The sequence below is a fragment of the Ailuropoda melanoleuca genome, chromosome 15 (genome assembly GCF_002007445.2).
Source record: "Ailuropoda melanoleuca isolate Jingjing chromosome 15, ASM200744v2, whole genome shotgun sequence".
In the NCBI taxonomy this organism is placed as follows: domain Eukaryota; kingdom Metazoa; phylum Chordata; class Mammalia; order Carnivora; family Ursidae; genus Ailuropoda; species Ailuropoda melanoleuca.
The window spans coordinates 22,316,119-22,332,209 of NC_048232.1; the positions used below are offsets into that span (position 1 = coordinate 22,316,119).

The window sequence follows — 16,091 nt, forward strand, 5'->3', positions numbered from 1 at the left end:
AAGTTTTACTGTCTTAGCTTTTACATGTATGTCAGTGATCTAATTGGGGTTAACTTTTCTGTGATGTAAGGTAAAGATAAAGGTTCATTTTTAGCCATATGGATATCTACTTGTTCAGTACCACTCAAAACACCCCACTAAATTCAAATGATCATGCTTACATGGGTCTCCCAACTCTCCACTGCCTTCCATTGTTATATATATCTATCATTAAACCAACTCTATACCATCTTGATATTTGTAGCTTTGAGTATTATAAAATAATATAATATAAAACTAATCTTTATCAAAACTGTTCTGGTTACTCTGTGTCCTTTGCATTTCCAAATAAATTTTAGAATTAGCTTGTCTATTTCTAATAAAAAAAATTTGCTAAGCCCTGCTGGAATTTTAACTGGAATTGAGTTGGATTTATACAGCAATTTGTGGCTAAGTCACATATTAATGAGTCTTCCAATCCATAAACATAGTATATCTCTCCATTTTAAGGTTGTCTTCAAGATATTAAAATAATAAGGCTATTATTTTACTTCATTTCACAGTTGTTTAATATATAGAAATACACTGATGTTTGTACAGTAGCGTTGTTTCCTTGTATCGTATGACCTTGAAAAATCTGAAGTGTTTTTGGTAGATCCCTTACAATGTTGTATATGCACAATCACAGTTTGCAAATAAAGAGCTTTACTTCTTCCTTCCCTATTTCCTTCCTTCCTTTCATTTCTTTTTCATGATTTATTACATTAAGTAGAGACTCCATAATATTGTTGAATAGAAGTATTGAGAGTAGATATCCTTACCCTGTTCCTGACCTTAGCAGTATTCAGTATTTCTCCAACTATGTTACCTGTAGGTTTCTTCAAAAAACTCCCTTATCAAATTGGGTAAATTTCTTTATATTCCCAGCTTTTGAGAGATTTTATGATGAATGAGTGTTAAATTTTGTAAAATGCTTTTTCTGCTTCTACTGAGTGGATGATCAGATGAATTTTCTCCTTTATTTTATTTTGTTAAACTGTTAAATATGTTAATTAATATGTTAAAATGACAGTCTTTCATTTTTGGGATGACTCCAACTTAATCATGACATTATTATCCTTTTCATATATTGACAGATTTAACTTGCTAACATTTTGTTAAGAATTTTTGTATCTACAACCATTGGGGTTATTGGTCTGAATTCCTTTCCTTATAATGTTCTTGTCTAGTAATTACCAGGCTTATACTGGCCTCATAAAAAGGAGATGGGAAGGGTTCCCTCCACCTCGTTTTTTGAGTTTGTATAGAGCTGGTATGATTTCTTCCTTAAACATGTTACAAAATATGTCAACGCAGCCATCAGGATCTGGAGTCTTCTTTGTGGGGAGGCTTTTAATTACAAATTCAATGTCTTTAATATATATGGCACTAGTCAGATTTTTTTATTTCTCTTGTGGCAGTTTTGGTAATTTGTATCACTCAAGGTGTAATACTGTGATTTAGAGTAAGAAATACATATTTGGTCTTCATCCCCATTCCCGGCACAGAACTCCTAAAACCCTTGGAATTTCCTAAGTGGTAAAAGTAACAAAGGTGTCTTTTGTTGTGTTAATGAGGTGACTCTTGGACTACACCTAAGGATGCGGCTGGTTGCCAAGAGAATCAAACCTGTGATTAGAGAATTGGAACTTTCAGTCCCACCCCTCTCACCTCAGGGGAGGAGAAAGGAGCTGGAGCTCAAATCATTCACCAATGGCGAATCATGTAATCAATTATGCACATGTAATGGAGCCTCCATAAAAATCCAAAAGGATGGGGTTCAAAAGCTTCCAGGTTGCTGAACCTGAGAGGATCTGGGGAGAGTGGTGTGCCTGGAGAGGGCATAGAAGCTCTACACCTTTCCCTGTACCTTGCCCCATGCATCTCTCCCATCTGGCTGTTCCTGAGTTATATTCTTTTATAATAAACCAGTGATCTAGTCAGTAATATGTTTCTCTGAGTTCTGTGAACCACTCTACTAAATTAACTAAACCCAAAGGGGGGGTGGCTGGAACCGCTGATCCACAGCCATCTACAGCTGGTGGGTCAGGCAAAAATTGGTGCCTGGATTCACAATCGGTGGCTGAAGGGTGAGGGGGCAGTCTTACAGGACTGAGCCCTTCATCTGTGGGATCTGATGCTATGGTGTTGTCTCCAGGCAGACAGTGTCAGAATTGAGTTGATTGGAGGATACCCAGCTGGTGTTGGAGAATGGCTTGGTTTGGGAACCCACTCCCTCCAAACACACAAACAAATCGAATGGGTACAGATCCTTACACAAAATCTGCCCATTTCATCTAAATTGTCAAATTCACAGACATAAAGTTGCTCATAATATTCCCTTTTTATCTTGTTAATGTGTGCAGGCTCTGAATGATGCCCCCTCTTTAATTTCCGATATCGGCATTTTATGTTTTCCCTCTTAATCACACAAACTGATTTCTAAAGTTTGAGATCCTTTTCAAAGGCTGACATAAAGTCGCTATCTGGTCTGCTGTCGATTCGAAGCCAACTAGAAAAGACATACTGTCAAAAATATGTGAAACGTTTCACCACAATTTGGCAAAATCAAGTAGTATTCACTTTCTAAGCCATGTGTTTTTGGTATCCTTATGCATCCTGAATATCTATGAAAATTTCAGAGCCTTAAATTAAATATCTGCCTACCTTTTTCCGAGAGATCCCACTTGAGCCAAGCACAATGTTGCAGTAACTAGTTCAAAGAGTTAGATACAAGATTATGATCAAATAAAAAGACAGCCAAGAGTGGTGACAGAAGCTAAGGATTAAATAGGGAAGAATGATTCTTCTTCCAAATTCCTCACCTAAACTGAAGACAATTTGCATTATCTCTTGTCTAGAGCAGATGCAGTTCTAGTAACCAGAAACTATGATTACGATATGAAGTTTTGTCAGTATCTTCAACCAGGGATTCTAGTTTGGCTCATACCACCCCAAGGAAGACTCCAGGCACACCTAGTCTCTCCCAGTAAGTCTATAGTAGCTACTAGTATGATTTTTAATCAACTGCACATTTTGCTAAGGCATCATTGGTGCTTTAGGCAGCCCAAACCAGTGAGAGTCAGAAATGAAGGCAGCTAAAAAACAAAAACAAAAACAAAAAAGTGTATCAATTAAAAAATGGGCAAAGGACCTGAGCGCACATTTCTACAAAGACATACAAATGGCTAATAGGTATGTAAAGGGTGCGGAACCTCACTAAACATCAGGAAAATGCAAACAAAAACCACAGTGAGATATCACCTCATCCTGTTAGAATGGCTATCACTAAAAAAAAAAAAAAAAGCAAACGGTGTTAGTGAAAATGTGGAAAAAACAGAACCCTGGCACACTGTCAGTGAGAATGTAAATTAGTACAGCCATTATATGGAGGTTCCTCAAAAATTTAAAAGTACAAGTATCATATGATCCACCAATTCCACTTCTGTGTACTTATCCAAATGATCTGAAATCAGGATCTCGAAGATAATATTATTCAGACTTAAAAAAGAAAGAAATCCTGCCATCTGTGAAAACATGAATGAACCTGGAGGATATTATGCTAAGTGAAATTAGCATGGAAAAGCAGATAAATACTATACGATCTCATTTATATGAGGAATCTGAAACAGACTCACAGAAGAAGAGAGTACATTGTAAGGGGCTAGAAAGTAGGGGAAATGGGGAGGTGATTGTCAAAGGGTACAAAGTTTCACTTAATGCAAGATTCTGGAGACCTACTATAGAGCTTAGTGCTTATTGCTAACAATACTGTATTGTATACTTAAAATTTGCTAAGAGGGTAGATCTTATTTTAAGAGTTCTTACCACACACACACACAAAAAAAAGTAGCAGTAACAATAATGCAGGGGCGAGAGGAAACTTGAGGTCATGATTCTGTTTATGGCCTTCATGGAGGGTATGGTTTCATGGTGTATACTTATCCCCACTTGTAGACATTAAATATGTAAGCTTTTTACACATCAATCATACCTCAATAAAGGCATTAAAAAAAAACCAAGGCATGTAAAATATTCAGAACTCTAAAATACTTGGGTATCTAACAACTATTATAACAGGAGGACCTTTGAAGAAGTAACGCAGGACCTCTGTTTAAACAGCTTTATATCAAAGTCAACTAGGGAAGCTGGGATTTTCTATTAACTCTCAGAGGCACTGTCTTTACCTAGGAAAAGAAAGCAAAATAGAAATCTGTTCACCACTACTATTCCTTCTTTTATTGATATATTTATACCCGCTTTTTAGTGTCTCTTGGCAAACAGAGACTCAAGCATGGGGTCTAAACTAAACATCACTTCCTAGAAGACAAGAAATACATCGCATATATGCCATCCCATTCAAGGACATCAGTTTTCTCAAAGGTTTCTCTTAATCCTTTGAATTCAAATCATTCTCTTTTGAGATGCCAATCAACCTCCATCCCGTAATGCCTTCTTCCATTTGCTTACTGGTCTCACTCTGCCAGATCCTCCTTATCTTGTCGCTGGCTTTGCTCCTTCTCCAACATCACTTTCGCTGACTTCAAGAAAGCCTGCTTCTTTTGCAGAACTGGCAATCAGATCTGTAATTAGCTTACATTGTATTTACACTGTGTTATCCAGTGCATCTCACATTCCGTGAGATTGAAAGACAAGACTGATTCAACAGACGGGCAGAATAGCTGCTGGTGTTAAGTGAGGAAGGGTATGTAGAGAGAATTCTTCTGTTAATGATTCGTTTACTACTACTTATGTTAGAATACCTTTTGAAAACTTTCATGATATACTTAAGTAAAGAGCACCACAGATATATATGAATGATAAATATGAAAGCGCACATACAGAGAGAGAATAAGTACATACATGTTTTCTTCCATTATAACTTTTCCTTCTCTTGATAGAGTTAATATGAACAAATAACTATAAGATACACAAGAGCAACTATTCTAACAGTTACTTGCTTAAAGAAAATATAGCCTTCTGTAAATGACACTAAGCAAATTACTTTTATAATAGAACTAAAAGGTAACAATATGACCAGAGTCAGAGCTCTATCACTTTAAACTAACTTTTAATCAAAGTATGACATACACACAAAAATGTGCAACACGAATCACGGTTGAATTTTAAAGTGCTCTTTGATATAATATTTATTTTATCTGAAAAGAATATTACTTTGGAATACTAATGACAAGTAGAAGTATATACGATTACAAACAGAAGCAAATAATGACAATTTTAATCTTGAAATTTTCACTTGTTTAGTCATTTAAATTTCCTCTCCATATTTTTGCCTGTTTTTTTTTTACATTGATTTCAATTTGGTCAGAAAAATTCCAAAATCAGGGCACCATAAGAATTCAGACTTTGGAAAGAGCTATGAATGCCTTTTGGTCCTGTTTTTCTCAAACTTGGAAGGTCACCAGGGGATCTTTTTAAAAGTTAAGGCTTTTCAGTCTCACTTCCAGGGATTCTAATTCATTAGCTTAATGGTGGGAAGAAGAATCTGTGGTTTTAAAAGTTGTCCAAGTGATTCTAATGATCACCCAGATTTGCCTGACTTGAATTCCTACTAACGCAGGAATTCTGTTCTTCTGCAAGTGAAGGTCATCGTATCTGCAAAGAATACATTCAATCTCAGTTACCTTCTATTAAAAAATTTCTCTTCCGAATACTGAGCTGAATAAATAGGCTCATCTACCTATCCACTGATCCTAGCTCTGCCCTTCATAGCCATACAAAATCAGTCTTATCTCTTTCCCATATTACAATCCTTAAAAATACCTTTGTATAGTGCTTTGTAAGCTTCTTTTGCTCTAGTTACGGAACTGGTAAGATGTATGTATGTATGTGTGTCTAAGGATGTATGTGTCTGTCTATTTATCTATCTATCCACTATCCATCTACACAGAGAGACCCACATGTACAGAAGGGGAGCTGACCCCCAAATAGTTCAAAATCTGTGTATAACTCTTGACTCCCCAAAACTGTTGCCTGGAAGCCTTACTGATGACAGAAACGGTCAATTAAGACATATTTTGTATATTATATGTATTATATAGTGTATTCTTCCAGTAAAGTAAGCTAGAGAAAAGAAAATGTAATTAACAAAATCATAAGGAAAAGAAAACACATTTACAGTACTGTCTTGTTTTTGTCAAAAAATATCCACATTTAAGTAGACCCACCCACATAGCTCACACCTGCGCTGTTCAAGGGTCAAGGGTACATATCTCCCCTGTGGGCAGAGAATGGTGTGCATAATTTATTATTAAATGAAAAATAAAGTAAATTGAAAACATTTCCTAAAAGCATTATAATAAGTATCTGATTTAAACTGGGTGCCCAGGGCACTTCCTTTCCCTCACATTCACTAGGTAGATAATATGTTTCCAGAAGCCAATATGCAGAACCCAAAGGAGAAAGTAGGACCCACTGACCAAACTAATACAAGTTTTTTTAAATATAGAATCTTTACTTATTAGCAAACTTCTGGGAATTAAAGATGCCTAGATATCTTGAGGTTTAAAAAAAAAAATGATTCTATTAATCCCCAAGGTCATAGTAGCTAAGACATATCCAGGAGAAATGTAATCATAAACCCAGCTTTCTATCTGCTGATATTTAAGGATCCTCTCCACATTGTAAGAAAAAAGAAAATCAAGATGTTCTTAAGAAGCTCTGTCAAGATATATTAAAGAGTAACTCAGTGAACAAGAGTGAAAGTCAGGAGACTACGTCCTCACTCGGTTCTAAGAAGGAAAAAGAAGTTGCGGGATCAGGAGCAGCACTGCATATGTAGCACTGCTCAGGACCGCCAGATGCCGATCCGGAACAGGGGTGCGCGACGAGGGGAAAGGAGGTAAGAAACCAATTCTGAATCAAACACCAGTATCAAACAGAAGACTCCACAGCAGCCAGTGTGACCAAGAACAAGTAAATACGCTCTTGAACTTGCCATTTGTCGATAATGATAGTTTGCTCTGGTCTGCCTCAAAACTTTCCCAAAGATAGGTGAGCATTCAGAAATATGCAATTTGGGTTCTCAATCTATTCTCTTATTCACAAATCTGCACAGTGGGATTCCTTGCATATTCACAGATAGCTAGAGAAAAGAGGACTTAACAAAAAACAATTTCCATCACATTTAGTTTCTTAAACCAAAGTACAGTGTATCCATTTGTCTCTGAGATTATTTTAGAAGTACAACAGGCCATCTTCCAGATTTTATTGTGAAATAAACTATTTGCACAATACTCAATCTTTTTAAGAATACGAAGCTGCAACTAAAACACTATTTTGGTGGAAGCAATCCAAACTGAAGCTTTTACATGAAGATGTCTTTCTACCCCAAACCAACAGAACATATAGAAGGCTCAGAAGATTTAACATAGTTAATTCTTTATGGTCAATTAAAATTAGATAAATCATAGGACAATCTTTAAGTCCAATAACCTTTTGGTTTACTAATCTAATCACATCAACCAGAAAGAAAAGCAAGTGCGGCCCATATGGTGTTTCTGTAACAGAAAGTAGCTGCCTTCAGTAACCGCATCTGTGTGTCTACCCACACGAGCCCAGCTCACGCTGAAATCACCATATTGCTAACTATTGCAAGATGACAGATCCCTTCGCAAAGCTAAGAACAAAAGAAACGGAATATCACTTTTGTACTGAGATTATCTGACCTGGTAAAAAACTAATGTCAGAGCTTCTGTAACCAAGGAATAAGAACTTTACAAAATGTTTGTCTTGGAAGAAACGAATGCTAAGGAACACTGACAATGTATGGAGAAATTTTCTGCAACCAGGGGTACTCCTTTGTAGTTAGCCTGTATCTAGTGATATGGTCCCACTCAATCCATTCAAATCCAGACTTCTGCAAATATGTCACTTCATACCTGCCGCTGCTACTGCTGCTATTCTGAATTCTGGCAGGCTTTACCTTTAATCCCAACCCGCAGCACAAAGCTTTTGACATGCAATGGTATTCTGACATACAGACTCAGGTATACAAAGGAACACATGTTTAAAGTTAAATAATAGTGTTATATTACATGGTAGTACAAGGAGCCTAGAATGAATCCTAGGCCTCCATGGGAAAAAAACACATGCTTTTAAAAAAATATTCAAGTATTGTTTTAAGGGCTGTGTATCCTTTTCAAAAAGTATTTAAGTATTATTTTAAGCAGTGTAGGTTTTCTAGAAACCAGATTTCCACAAGACTAGTGACATATTGACTATTTTTAAAAATCTGTAAATGGTGTCTTTTTATCATAGTTTCGGAAGTAAGCAAAAAAAAAGAAAATACAAAAATGATATAATCCCTAAATTTCATCATCTAGAATTAACAACTGCTAACATTTTGTCATAATCAATGCTGTGATCGTTTTTAACTTGAAATGTTTATGATATTAAAAAATATTTAATGAAGAACATTAATATATTTGCCATTCATTTTTTAAAAAATTAGCAATACAGGCATATTATCTTTTTATAGTTTCCCCACCAGCCTGATTCCCCATCCACTGGTGTGTTAATTACCATTATCTCACCTCTTAGTGCAAATTATTTCATACATGCATGCTACACACTGTCTGGGTTACTGTTACTTGGTTACCAGCTCCCTGAAGAGAGGAAAGATGCAAAGAAAAAAGGCACCAAAGATGTGAATAGCAGTCCTAATGGAAATGGAGGTCCAGAAGACTAAATTAAGTACTAACATGTTATGTACCCATATACAGACTCAGTAATATTTTGGAATTTTTCTTAGTCTTGATCCACTCATTCATTCATTCATTGGAAAAAAGTATCTCTGGACCAATAACAGGCTAGGCATTCTTCTAGGGACAAAAAATACCATGTGAACAAAACAAATTACACTTAACACTTATATTCTAGATATATGATCTGCCCGAACAAATAAGCAAAATCAGATGGATAAGCATGTCACATGGAGAGTAAGGGATGGGGAGAAAAACACAGCAAGGAAGGAGGGCAGGCTGTGTCATGGGAGTAGAGGAGAGGCGTTCAATAAACCCAGTGGTCAGCAAAGGCCTTACTCAGGTGACCTCAAGGCAAAAACTGAAGGAGATGAGGAAGCAAGCCCTGTGGACACCTGAGGGGGGAGAGCGCTCCAAGTGGAGGGTACAGCTAGTGGTGGGAAGGCTCTGGGGAATGCCATGCCCAGTGTGTGCACAAGAGTCCAGAATGGCTAGTAGTACAGAGCGAGGACAGTGAGAGCAGCAGGAGGTGAGATCAGGGAGGTGGGAGGGCAGATTGTGCTGGGCTTCGCAGGGCATCTAAGAACTTCAGCTTTTAACCTTGAGGGACATGAGAAGCCATCAGAGGAATGTGAGCAAAGGAGAGACGTGCTCTAATTTACAGAAGGTCTGCTCCAGTTCCTGTGTGGAGAACAGATTCGAGCAAGCACTTGACGCTGAGACGGTCAACCAGATTTGTATGGTATGCATGAGAGAGATCAAAGATCACTCCAAGCAGCCTGACCTGGAAGGCAGGAGTGCTCGCGCCAGAGAGGAGGAAAAAACTAGTAAGGTGGGCAGAAGCAGACGTTAGAGAATGGGGAGTTCCGTTTACCATGTGTCTCTACTGTCCAAGTGGAGACTGGGTGGTCAGGTGGATACAGGAATCTGAATTCAAGGGATATAGAGACCAAACGTGTGGAGACAACACACATACACACACACACACACACACACATGTACACACACAAATACATAGGCGTAAATATGAATTATCAGTATATACTTGATGTTTAAAGTCATGAAAGTGAACACAGAGCGAAAAAAAGAGGGTCAAACTCTGACGTATATGAAGACTTAGCAGGCCCGAAAGCTGAGGAAATCCAGGGACTGAGAAGTGAGAAGGCGGGATCAACGAGGCAGGCGGATAATCAAGACAGTACAGTGTACGGAATCTAAGTGAACAGTGAATAAAAATTAAAGCCCTTCCAACATACTCATTCATTAATTCAACAGTATTTACTGAGCCCTACTATAAGACAGACACGGGAGAAGAAAACACGGGGGGTTGCAGTTGAGGGGGGAATACAGATAAATAAACTTGCAAGCACTATTCCTGATAAACTACAGGGTGTTCTGGGATAATGCTCTGGGGGCAACTAACCCAGTCTCGGAGGGTCAGGAAAGGCTTTCCTGAGGAAGCAATGTTGAAGAAGAGACCAGAATGAAGAGAAAAATCAGGCATGGAGGGGCGCGGGGTGAAGAAGGGGCAGCTGGAAGGAGGGTGGGAGAAAACAGCACTTGGAAGGACCCGAAGTGGAGAGGCTGGTGGAACAGACAGTGTCCCGGGTGGAACAGACGGTAGTGTAGCATAGGAAGTGTAGAAGGAGGGCGGCCCAGATGATTTACTGTCGTTGCAGACTGCTTGGGAGTTTGAACTTTATTCCAAAGGCAACGGGAAGCCAGAAAATTGTTTTACACAGGGGAACATAACAATCGGCATTCGATTTCAGGAGGAGCACTGTGACAATGGCAGGGGCAGAGCGAGCACTGGCAGGTGACGAGGCTCAAGGCTGGGCAATTGGGGAAAGTAGTTAGGAAGCCTGGCCGGCGGCTCAGCACCAAGATGCAGCTGACCTGAACTCAGGTAGTGGCGACGGGGTGTGGAATGCAGACTCGATAGGACTTTGGATAGGAGGAATGAGGAGAGAGAAGGGTCAAGGATGATAACCTGGTTGTTGACTGGGACAGATAAGGAGTTAGCGGTGCTTCTCACTGAAAGAAGCGAGAGGGAAAGGTTGCCGGTAGGAGTAGACTTTGTTAAGTTTGAAATGCCTGTGGGCGATCCAAAAAAAAAAAAAACTGGTAAACAGGCAAAAGGCTACAGAGGTCTGGAGACCAACTATAAAACCTGAGATTGAGCTGTAAATCTGGAGTCCCGAGCATGCAAATTAAAGCCATGGGAGAGCATAAAATGAAACCCCAGGAGGGAGAAAGAGAAGAGCAGAGGAATGGCAAAAGCCTGGCTGTAGGTAAAGCCAACATGAAAGGGGCAGAGAGGAAGAAGAACTCCAGGGAGAGAGAGAGGGAAAGAGAGAGAGAGCAGGAGAGCACCTGAGAAGGAACAAGGGAGTCCGGGATAAAAGCAAAGTGCACATGAGTTCATACACAGAAAAATGCCTTGCTGTATTATTTACACTATTCCAAAATCAACCAACAATTATCTTTCATCAGCTGTAAAATACATTTAGTCCCAGGATAGTCGTAGTCTAGATGAAGAAGAAAGACATAAAATGAAATAAATTAATAAATAATACTGATTAGCATCAGTAAATAGTTTGTTAACAATAGACAATGAAAATGCTAAAAATTCTATTACTGGGCAATACTATGGCCTACAGACAAAAAGTAAAATAAACATTAGAAATAGGAAAAGTAGAGGCGCCTGGGTGGCTCAGTCAGTTAAGCGTCTGCCTTCAGCTCAGCTCATAATCTCAGGGTCCTAGGATTGAGCCCTGCATTGGGCTCCCTGCTCAGCGGGGAGCCGGCTTCTCCCTCTCCCTCTGTCCCTCTGCCTGCTTGTGCTCTCCCTCTCTCTCTCTGTCTAATAAATGAATAAAATCTTTAAAAAAAAAAAAGAAATAGGAAAAATAATGTGGTCTAAAAAGCTGACGAATAAGTTTTCACCTTTGGTTTAAAAAAAAAAAAAAGAGGCAATCTGAACCTTGAAGGATGAGCTCTATAGGATATGAAAGGCGTGATCACATCACCAAGTATTCAGGGTCTAAATTAAGGAATTCTGTAAGCAAAGCCACTCAAGGCGAGATGTCAGAATACTTCACAGACCAGACTGCACACAGGCACACACCAGAACACACTTACCGGCTCAAAGTGAGTGAAACAGTATTTGCAGACATGCAAAGTATGTAACTCTTCATGAATAGAATTGTACCATCCTTACTGGACAATCCCAAGATAATATTCCACTGAACTGTCACAATTCATTATCTGAAGAGGACTGTTTGTTATTTGTTTGGTTTTTAACCTTCCAATATATCCGTGGGGAGGGGTCCTTATCTTTATTCATGTACCAACACAATCAGATTCTAATACATAAGATGAATAAGAAGTTTCTGTATATTCTTCAACAATGCAGTAGCCCTTATTTATAAAAGGTGGAATTAACTAGGTAAGTCATGAATCAGAGATTCCTATTAATTTACTGTGTCAATTTCTTCTGTCCTGCATAGTTAAGTTTAACTGATTAACAACATTAATGCATGCTCATGTCTTCGTTAGGTAAAAACACACTTGAATTTACTATTCAAACACACATTTAGGAACATAGCTATTGGTTCCTAAAAGTTTTTTTAAAAATGACAGTACAACTCTAGAATGTAATACATCTAATAAAATCAAACACAAAAATTAAGTGCAGTGTTCAAAGGCTTAAATATGTATCAACCCAAAGTATTCCAGGGGCAACTCTCTATTGCTAATAAATATTCACAAGACTTAAAGTGCATCAGAAGTATCAGTGAGAGCTAAATGCACAATAAAACAGGCAATAATTACTCGTTAAGCTGAGATTTTAAAATGCTGTCTGACAGCATATAGCCCCTTTATTTCTATTCCTACATATTAAGCAAACTATCTACCTATTCTTTAAAAAGCCAAACAATACAATAGCTTAATATCAAACTTAAGTTCTGTGTATAATCTTTAAATGAGCAAAATACAGGCAATATAATGTTTTCTTGGGTCCCAAACTACAAATAATATGTCTATGCCAGCAGTAACAGCCAAATGAAAACAAATTTCACAGCCCTTGAAAAAATACATAACTGTCAGTGTTAATATAAGCCAAGTTTGCAACTGGAAACACTGCTTTCTAGCCAAGGACAAGATGTATCTATTATAAATTCTTGGTTTGGGACATCCCTTAAATGACCAAAAAAAAAAAATCAAATAACATTAGTTTTTACAAATATAATGCAAATAGCATGCTAATTAAAGTATTCACAAGACAATGACAAATGAGGCTTTGGGACCACAGCACATATTATTATGTAACTACAATACACATTAAGCAATCACCAAGCTGTAGGTAGGCCTTCCAAAAGGAGTTATTATGGTTTACCATGATCAGAGGATTGTGGTGTTATACTTAATCACGTTTTTACCTGCAAGCAGGTGTTTACAGGTGTCAAAAAGTAAAACACCGATTCTAACTCCTAGTTCTAAGGAGTTGTACAGTAATGGCACACTGTATCCACCTCCCTGTATTTTCTGCATAAACTTTCTAATCCAGTATGAAGTGAGCTACATGAAGCAAGTTTCTCTGCATGCTTTAAAAAAAATTTAACTTAACTCATTTTTATTAAAATGCCAAAACTCACACACTCAGAACTACACTTTGTTTCAATGGCCGTGAAGTGAAAATTTACCACTTACAAGGTCCAAAAGAAATAGTGAGAGTAAAGCTTCTTTGGGGGGCGTTTCTATAATCTATTCAACTTGTTAATAAAAATACAGACAGCTCAAAAGTAAAGTTTAAAAGGTAACAATATTCAGTACATTTAGCAAGCAAATTACAGAAACCACCAATAACCAAGTAAACACAATATAGTCATTACAGAATGAAATATAAAGAGAATAAATAAATATATAAATATATATATATATATATTTTTTTTTTTTTAAGAGAAGAAAAAACATGAAAGGCAACAGGGCATATGGGTGCCATAAATCAATGGATTTTCTGATTTCTGTCCTGCCTGCTCAAAAAATTTCAGGACGCCTGGCATATAATCTTCTGAGCCTTCCCAAAGATGATGGTCTAAAGGCAATGCAAGCCACCTGAAACCCCAGGGCAGCTCACAGAACTTCTGAGCAGTGAAAGGAAGGGCATAAATAAAAGAACAGTAATGTCAGAAGATTTTTCAGGGAGTTGGAATTACAACTCTATAAATCTGTTTTTCAAGGCTGTGCTTAAACTGTCCACGGGAAAAGACTTGTTTTTCTACCCAGAGCAGAGATCCACATCAACAGCAAGCCAAAATACCCATCAAAGCCAAAGTGAGCCTGAGGTCCCGTTCCAACAGGCATACCAGCTGCCCTCTCTCCCCCTTGGAGAGCCAGTCTTGGATACATACCCACAAAATGCACAAAGGCATCCCCTAACCGGCCCAACTCCAAAACTACTGGAGGATGGGAACTGAAGGAAAACAGAGACACTTGCAGTATTCCCAGTCACCAGAAATGGGAGAATTCCCTACTCAGCAGTGATGGGGCAAGATGGGGCATTTCAAAGTGAAGAAACCCTTCTTGCAGAAGAATCACTGAAGTTCCTGGAAACAAAAATGGGCAAGGCTGCACCGCCCTAGAGTCAAGCTGGGACACTCCCACAAATCAGCCCAAAGGCCCCAAAGCCTCTCCTGAGGCCCGCTGCCGCTGGGCCCGCTGCCGCTGAACCCCCTCCCCATCGGCAGGACACCTTGTACACAGTGGCCCAACATGCAGCCCCTACGCTTACCTCACAGGTGGGGGACCCGCAGGCCTTGAGCTTGTCACCATCTCCCTCCGGCAGACCAGTCCGACGTGTGGCCATCATTTCATTTCAAATTACAAAGAAGGGACCAACCCTTTGGAGTCCACATTGGGGGGCAGAATGCCACCACACACCAGAAAGGGAAGAATTCCACACCAGGCTCGGAAGAGGTGCAGGGCTGGTGAAACAAGTAATGTGCCTGGGAATGAAATGTTTTTATGAAGCCCCTTCAAAACGCCCTGATGGTGTCTTCGGACTTCAACTGACTTCACCGTCTTCGTCCATTTCTCGAGACTTAAACAACAAAGAAGACGGGTCTTCTTGGCAGCTAATGAGGCCAACTGCAGAAAGTGGTCCCCCTCCTCCTCCTAGCGCTACTCGGAGACCAAGAGGAATCTGAGTGGGTCACGAAGGCTCGAGCGTCAGCTCCCAAAGAGATCTCTCCTAGAACAGGGAAGAGTTAAAGGGCATGAACTTTCTCCAGACGCTGACCTTAGCCTTGCCACAAGTCTACACCAAGTTCGCGTTTCCAACACTTGGAAAGATTACTCGGTCCCTGCTGCTGAACCTCACGCACGAAAGAGGAAATAATCCTCCCAGACAAAACAGAAAGAAAAAAGGAAAAAACCCTATAAATCAGGAAAAAAATGAGAAGCATCAGAACTGCATGGTGGTTGCGTCAAACTCGCCTGGTTGGTGTGCACCTTCAGGGAAAAAAAAAATTCCCTTTTCAAGTGCATTTTAATTAATGTATTTTCTGGGCAGAAGAGAGAGTGCAGGCTCTTGGGCATCACCCAGATACGTACACTTAACGGAAGTTTTCTCCCCACGAGAATAAAATGGAATACTTTTCAAAAACCCTGCTCGCTCCCCTACACCCCCCCCCCAGAAAAATAAAAACAAAAAGCAGCCTCGGAGGCGGGCAGCGCCGGCTCCGCCGGCGTCAGCGGGCGGGCCGGGTGAGTCTGGGCGCCCGCACCCCTGCCCCTGCGCCCCGAGGCTGCCCCCGAGGAGGCGGCTGTTTTGCTTGGCCCGCGGCGGGGCTGGGCGGGGAGGTGTGCGCGGCCGCGGGTGGGACCCGGGCGCAGCTCCCTCTCCGGGGCATTATTCTGGAGCGACAGAAATGAAGCCGCAGCCCGGGCAACTTTTATTTACTTGCTGCTCCCCAAACTACCATTCGACGCACTATCTTTCCCTTTCCCTGGGGCCACCTAGGGAAGAGAAAAAAAATAGGAAAAAGAAAACCACCACCCACCTACCACTATTTCCTCCGCCCCTTCCAGAGGCGGGTCGGTGATCTCGATCTCCCGGGAAGGGCGGCCCAAATATGTACTTTTAAAAAGGTGTCGGGAGACCCGGGGGGGAAAACAAAAAACGAGGGGCTTACCCTTCCCAGCCCGCTTGGCCCAGCCTCCGAGGCGCGACGGAGAGCAGGAGCGGGGACGCGGGCCGGGCGCCGGGCCCGGCCGGGACGCGCTAGGCCGCAGGCTCGGTTAATATTCATGAGCGGACGGGAGGCGCCCCTCCTCCACGACCGGCCC

The 16,091-nt window shown here is 40.1% G+C and overlaps 1 protein-coding gene across 1 annotated transcript in view; it reads right to left on the reverse strand.

Annotated features, from left to right (window-relative positions):
• ARHGAP21 (Rho GTPase activating protein 21) overlaps nucleotides 1-16,084 on the reverse strand; it is a 138,014-nt gene extending 121,930 nt beyond the window's left edge. Inside the window, 2 exon segments of the mRNA XM_034644573.1 lie at nucleotides 14,536-14,994; nucleotides 15,938-16,084. Coding sequence (XP_034500464.1) covers nucleotides 14,536-14,613 — 78 coding nt within the window. The 5' untranslated portion in view covers nucleotides 14,614-14,994; nucleotides 15,938-16,084.
• Nucleotides 16,085-16,091: the final 7 nt, after the last annotated feature.